Genomic DNA, 7,438 nt, shown 5'->3' with positions numbered 1-7,438 from the left:
TAGTTACTACTAAACTATCATCATTCAACTTGTAATTTAGGCTTGAGCAGATCAAAGGTAACTTTCACAGCTCGCAGGGCATCTTTTAAAGCCATGCTAGGGGCCCATGAATGAAGCCCTTTGTCAACATTCAACGATAAATCTGGGGGGACAATGATGATAGTGCTTTTTTAAGTTTATTTAATTATGTACTATTTTAGTCTTATAATACGAGTACATAAAGTATGAGAAATACTGATCGGATCAAAAAAGAAAAAAAAAAAAAAAGGAACAGAGAATTCAATATCATATCCTTTACATTGTCAACTGCTGGGCTAAGACTCCAGGACATGAAACTAAAAAATGTCTGTAATTGAATATAAATTGAAAAACAAATACCCAATTTGGGGCTGCGGGACTGATTTTAAATTTTTTACACCAAAAGTTTAGAGCCCAGCAAAGATATATATATATACATGAACTGAGGACAAGCCAAAATATGGGTTTCTCAAAGGGAGTAATTTCGGAACCCTCCTGCTAATTATTCCTTCATCTGTTACTTTTTGCTGACCACTGACGCTAGTTAATGTCATCGCCATGGCTAAGCTTGTGCCATCTGCAATTACACAATACAGGATGATTTTTAAGTGGAAACTCAAACAGCTTAAATCCACCCATTTCTTTTGTCGTCTCTCATTGAAGAGGTTCGTTCACAATTCAAATTGACGCCTCAGGGATCCGGAGGAAAGGAGGGGCTGGTAAGGTTATCTTACCTAGACAGAGGAATTTCAACTCGGAGGAACCAAAAAGAAGTGTACGAACATTAAATTTCCAGCAGCAACCCCATTAGAGAATCCCGACGAGCAAAATGGGCGACGGAGTTGAGGGAAGCTATTTAGTCACAATTTAAGCGCCGCACTGCATTGCAAATTGAGGAACTCTGCCAAGTGGAATAATCAGGTCCTTCATAATCTCGTATTCTTCTGCACTTATTTGCGCCCCTTGCAGCACCTATGACCATAACAAACAACTTTTTATGAGTTACAAGCTCTGAATCTTGCAATGTTGAACCGCCAAAAGTTGCTCATTCCAAAATTGCTTCGAAGAGAGGTCTTGGAGCATTTTGACAAAATTACAGATCCAAGATGCTAGTAAATCCATCATACACCACATTCAAGGTTGCAAAAGAGATTTAAAAAAAAAAAAACAAGTGGACTTGATATACAACCATATACCCATTCAGGAAACGATAAACAGTGGACTTCAGGAACAGAATATCCTAGACATGATGGTGGTGTCACTTTAAGCAGAAAAATTTCATCCACTGTTTCCTTAGCATAATTACCTCCTCGTCTGCACAGTTTAACCAAATTTTGTACAAAGTGTAAATGTTAATATTTGACTGCTTAAAAGGACATATTCCCCAATAACAGAAACCAATACGGATCCATTTTACAATAAGCAAGGCTTAAAAGCTACAAGACATAGACTACCCAGAAAAACAAGCATTTTGTTGTCATCTCCTTAACATATTCTTAAAAAAAATGTTTCGCTCCCAAAACTTTTCATGAGGGTCTTGCACATAATTTAGAAGATAATCTGTTTATCTGACAGATTAGCTGAAACAAGGATAAGCACGCAAATGTGAGAAAGCAAAATAAATCTGTGCCACGTCAAAAACCAGAAAAACCATATGATGCAAATATCTCACCTTTGGAAGCAGAATTCTTCTACCAGTCATGTAAGGAGTCAGTGCAGGAATCCTATAAACTGATAAAGCATCAAGAAGCAAGAGAACAAGCAGTTGCCACTGCTTCATCCTGAATGGTGGAAGTGGATCCATAAAAGACATTGTATCAAGTAGATGGTCCTGCACTAATAAATAAATAAATAATGTATACACACACACACACACACACAAAAGAGCAGCAGTTTACTAAAAAGGAAGAACAAAATCAAAAGACAAAAAGGTCCCACACTTGGTTCTTTTTCAATCTTCAATTTAATTAAAATGAATGGAAACAAAAAGTACAATAATGCCTGGTTCCTTTCTTGCCCTGAGTATGGTCCAGTCCAAAGAAAGCAAGACAGCTAGTCAAGCAACACAGGAAAAAACACATTAATGCCACCTTAGTTCAGCTCTCTCAGTAAAAAGCCCATCATCATAAAAGAAGTTTCAGATTCTGACATAATTAGATTAATTCATTGCCCAAACTTCGATGAGAATATATGCATAATATTGTGGTCATTACGAAAAGACTAGATAGAAATTAATTATTTAACCTCCAATAGGCAGAGTGAATAAGATCAGTCTAAAACCCAATGTCTGATGAGAAGAAAGCAAATTGCACACAGAGGCTTCCTGCATTTTGTGATTTCATTCCTGCAAAACTGCAGCTAGAAGTGCGAAGCGAGTGAAGTGCATAGCCCTAAAAGAGACGCATAACTTCTGTTTCAAGTCATCAAAACCTTAAGAAAAAAATGAGGACGTGCTCATCTAAAACCAACACCTGAATTCCTCTAAACCATGCAGTTCCTATAACTTATGTACCCAGAAAAAAAGATCCTCATTCATACTATGTTTTCACTTTTATTTGCAAAATCCTACGACTGTAAAACCTTGGGAGATAATAGAAACAAGTTTTCTTTACAAAAGGTCAAGCCAGAAAACATTTTAAAACGGTTTAGACAACAATTAACACAAGGAAAAAGAATGAGCTTCAGCTAAGATTCTAAAATGAAGTTGCTCCATTGTAACTCCAGAGTCAAGGTAATCTTATATAATACATCCTCTAGCTGCACATCTCTCCTTTCTCAGACCCAACAGCTATAGATGCCTTATGGATTCATGAAGCACGCAAAATGGTCATACAGAAGTGGACTTTATCGACATGAATGCAAAGTTTCACAGTAAGGATGAAGAAGAACTGATTTGTAGTTCTCTGATTGTCTAACTAACACAAAGATATTCACTGAGAAAACAACAGTGAATGACTTACAGTTAGAAGAGACAGCCAGTTGCATAAAGAATCCAACAATGTGGCTTTAAGTGCGAAAAAAGCAATCACTGGCTCTAAATAGAGCGCTGCTTTTTTTCCATTCTGCCCCCACAACACAAAAAAAAAAAAAAAAAAAACCACCCTGGGTGCCAAAATAAACAAAGGGAAAAAAGTGTCTGTTTCCTTTTCTTAACATGAGAAGGGTCATACAAAAGGAGGACTGGTGTCAGAGCTTCTAGGGCTAAAGTTGTTGCAACAATTGTAGCATATTTTCCATAGACTCCAATATTAAGGAAAACAAGGAGCATCAATTCTCTTCAACCACCCCTCCACCCAACCCCCCCTTAAAAAAGAAGAAGAAGAAGAAATGGGTAACAAAATCTAAATCATTACCATTTCTTTCTCCAGAGTAGATAGTGGCATTGGAAGCTGGAGATCGGCAACAAGCGCTGGTAAAGCCCGAGCAAGACAGCCAGCCAGAGCTTGCTTAATTTCAAGAGAGCGACCATCAGTGGAAAAAATCTTGCGGGGGTACTCCCTCCCATTGATATACAGATAATCTTCATGAAGGCTTTCATCATGTCCATATATATAGGCCAAGGAAGACGATGATATCCATCCAAATAGTGCCATAAACATTGTTGCAAATGGCGATAACTGGGAGAAATTAAATTTTAGATTTTTTAACTTAACAAATTCATGCATGTGAAGAAAAATGACAAAAAAAAAAAGAGAAAGCAATGACTCAAAAGACAAACTTACATTCAAACTGAACCCCTCTGGTGGCGTATCATACCAAGAATCATTGGGGTCCAACAGATCAGAGTTTGATAAGCCTGATTTCATTGGCCATTTTAAAACATTTGTTTCGGAATCAGGCATATCAACTTCCACTTGAGCTTCAGTTCCATGCACTTCTGGATGAGGAGGTAATAGAATAATTCCAGCTTCAGCCACTGTTACATAATGAAATGCAATAGAACACAATTTCATTTATAAACGTACTCAACTATCTAAACTTGACTGTATTCTTAGACTAGACAAGTAAGCAATATCCCTTTACCTGCATCAGAAGTATCAGCATCTCCAGATACAACAGCCTCTGCTGCTTCGCTGAGCGCTCTTGCACACACTTCAGCTGATGCAAACCTATATGGATCCTCATTTACTTCCATAACTGCAGAACCAGGTTGGCTGAAAATATTTTTTGTGTCCTCTAATTCTCGAAACTCACAAAGGCTTTTGCTGCCATTACCATCAACTTTCTCATCAGCCCAAGTGACAGAACGAGTTCCCCCCTTTCCCTTTGTTGATTTTAAAGAAGGCTTTAGCATGTTGGCAGTAGAACTAGATGCCTTTTCAGCTTGAAATTCTGAAGCTGCTTCACTCGTGTTCTTATTTAGATCATTCCCGCCAGGACCAGAAAACGAGTCTGAAATGACAAGCTTCTCATCGATATCATTTGATAAGTCACAAAGGCTTTTGCTGCCATTACCATCAACTTTCTCATCAGCCCAAGTGACAGAACGAGTTCCCCTCTTTCCCTTTGTTGATTTTAAAGAAGGCTTTAGCATGTTGGCAGTAGAACTAGATGCCTTTTCAGCTTGAAATTCTGAAGCTGCTTCACTCATGTTCTTATTTAGATCATTCCGGCCAGGACCAGAAAACGAGTCTGAAATGACAAGCTTCTCATCGATATCATTTGATAAGTCACCTAGACTGTCTCCTAGATTGTCTTTAATGGCAGGTTTCCTTGGTGCCTTATCCAAATTTTTCTTTTCAATTTTATTTCCCTCAGAAACAACTCGCCCTTCTAATTCGGTGGATTCATCATCTTTCATGTCTTTGTGCTTCATTTTTCCTTTCTGCTTATCAGTTTTATGACCAGAGATACTCCTTGCCGGATCTGGAGATTTCGACATACTATACTCATCTTGAATAATTAAAGTACTTGTGAAGTCCACGTCATTAAAAAAATTGTCTTTTATCTGCTGGATATGAGCATGCTCAGACTTACACCCTGCAATGAGCATTTACAGCTCATATCAATCAATTAGCATAGACTGATCTACAAGAGGATAATCCCAGAAAAGACAAAGCAACAGTAGTATGAATTTAGTTTATTGGCTAAATCCTTGAAAAGATTAATATTATGATACGTTGAATGCCTGCATCTTTTACCTTTTTCAAGGTTTCTTGCCTGTTGGATGTTGGAGCAAGAGTCTTTCAGAGGAACATAGCCTTCAATAGCATTTGAAGGTCCAATCCACTCCTCAAGAGACACTTCCCCAGACCCTGTGTCAGTCATTTCTTGAATCCTCAACTTTGACAACTCTAAATCGCTGTTCTTTCCAAAACCACCACTGGACTCTTCCAAACTTAATCCCTCAAATAGCCTCAAAATTTCGTTCAGTTTCACCGGGTTTAAAGTTGAAGATCTCTCCTCCTGCAGACTAGCTACAAAAGCCCGACTATTCACCACACAATTTGTGGAGCAGTACATGTACGTTTCATGAAGATCATAAACTTTATGTTCCTTGAGTGAAATCCGATATCTGCCTTTTCTTGGCCTTTCCAAAGGCAAAGAATTGCCACAGAGAGGGTAACCACACAAATTAGTTATGGATCTCTCTGTAACCACATCTTGATAGTCACTTTGTGACATCACTGAACCAGCTGCAAATAATTTGTTCTCATCCTGAATGCCTTCTAGAAGAGAAAGTTGAAGCCTGTGAACAGCATCTTTTACTGCAATTACATGATCCTTTGCCATAACTAATAGCTCTTAGAGAAACCGAAAACCTATGTACCTGTGAATTAATGGTGACAAATTAAGCTCAAGGTATCCAACGTCCGCACGCAAAAATCAAATTCTCATATCAAAAAATCGCAACTTCAAAAGTATTTGCATAAAATCATTGACCAGACAATTTAAATGTTCTTTTTAAGTACAGATGAACGAAGATTAAACCAGCCACGAGCATCATATATCCAACTTAAATGCATCATTCTATTATAAAGGCACAAACATAAAGAATATCCCCAAATTAGGCCTTTCCTAGCGTTTATTTGAAAAAAAAATTAATCTTTCTAAAGGAGCTAGGGTTTACAAGTGAAAATTCATATGAAAAATGGTTTGACATGATCATCTACTATGAAATCAAAACTGTTATTCCAAAGAGCTCCTATATTTCTAAACTATTAAACGACGACGAGCACACACACCCACACACAAAGCCACCAAATTGTGCATTGTACTGACCAGTGGAAGAGAAGAAAAGCAGTCCGGTGGAATTCTGAACTTCTGATTATGCTTGATGACTGACGATTGGTTAAGAACCAAAAAAGAATGGTTATGCCTTGGGGAAGAAGAAGATAGCTCCGGCGAAGAGAAGACAATACCCAGTTGTTTCCGGCTGCCAAATTTGAATTGAAGACAAGAGGGGACTTCTGATTATTATTTATTACTGACATACAGCGAATGAGGGAGGTCGGTTTTAGATCTTAGTACTTAACCAATGTCGGCTCGCAATTGGTTTTTGGGTTTGATGGACCAGAGAGCCCAAAAAACTTAGAAAATTTAGGGAGGTTGGCTTTTGGGCTTCGATGAAAACTTAGACCTAGCCCAAGATCAAATTTTAGAAACCAGTTCAGCCCACGAATATAGATAACTTTTCACGGAGTGCTCCTTAGTTGCAAGAATTAATGGTAATTTTGTTTCAACGATATTCCAATAATGGAATGATGGACCATGTTCTAAGCAAAATATAACTGAGTCCTTAATCGCTTTGCTACTATTGTTGTTTCATATGTGATTGTTTTTTCTTTTTATTTATTAAGTAAGGATTATAATCATGTACACCCTCCGTCCCAAAAAGTTTGTCACTTTTCGAGACTCTAACTTATTATCAATAGTGTCTAACTTTTGAAGAATTCATCCGCACTGTCCATCTTACCCTTCATTTGAACACAAAAAGGTGGATAATGGATGGACAAAACATGACAGCGAGGTCCACATATTTATTGGTTCACATGACTTATTCTAGTTTGAATTAGAGTGTGAAGACACGGGAAGACAATCATTTCAAAATGGTTGGTGTGTCCATATCAATCAATTGAACAACAAAGTTGCAAGTCTTGGTAGAAGACTTTCTGGGTACTTTTTAGTCAAGTGAGATAGGGGTAAGTATTGAAAATTATTGATAAGTTCATATCCATTTTTGGCAAGTGACAAATATTTGGGACAGACCAAACTGGTAAACATGACACTTTCAATGGGACGGAAGGAGTAATTTATATAATTAGTTCTTATACTTTAAGTACATTCCATGATGAGAAATAGATTAATTTTCAGTGTGATGGTGCATTTTTTATATAGAATTGATGAGTCTTTGCTAGGCCTGTCAACGACCCGGACCCAGCCCGGATTCGTGAAATTATTGCTGGTATAGGTAGGGATT

The 7,438-nt window shown here is 37.7% G+C and overlaps 1 protein-coding gene across 3 annotated transcripts; it reads right to left on the bottom strand.

Annotated features, from left to right (window-relative positions):
* Window positions 1-259: 259 nt before the first annotated feature.
* On the bottom strand, window positions 260-6,425 carry LOC113763840 (putative RNA polymerase II subunit B1 CTD phosphatase RPAP2 homolog). 3 transcript variants are annotated; one of them, XR_003467404.1, is made up of 8 exons: window positions 6,241-6,425; window positions 5,160-5,788; window positions 4,042-4,998; window positions 3,741-3,934; window positions 3,372-3,635; window positions 1,691-1,849; window positions 753-990; window positions 260-595 (listed from the first exon to the last, which is right to left on the bottom strand). XR_003467404.1 is itself a non-coding variant. In XM_027307800.1 (7 exons), exons 2-7 carry the CDS (start codon window positions 5,749-5,751, stop codon window positions 886-888), a joined length of 2,271 nt encoding a protein of 756 aa, XP_027163601.1. In that variant the 5' UTR covers window positions 5,752-5,788; window positions 6,241-6,425; the 3' UTR covers window positions 260-885. The 3 variants fall into 3 exon arrangements, 2 of the variants coding, with proteins under 2 accessions (XP_027163601.1, XP_027163602.1); XM_027307800.1 differs by having other exon boundaries at window positions 260-990; XM_027307801.1 differs by lacking the exons at window positions 260-595; window positions 753-990 and having other exon boundaries at window positions 1,698-1,854.
* Window positions 6,426-7,438: the final 1,013 nt, after the last annotated feature.

The sequence above is a fragment of the Coffea eugenioides genome, chromosome 2 (assembly GCF_003713205.1).
Source record: "Coffea eugenioides isolate CCC68of chromosome 2, Ceug_1.0, whole genome shotgun sequence".
Taxonomy (NCBI): Eukaryota; Viridiplantae; Streptophyta; class Magnoliopsida; order Gentianales; family Rubiaceae; genus Coffea; species Coffea eugenioides.
This window is presented reverse-complemented; position numbering and strand designations above follow the sequence as displayed.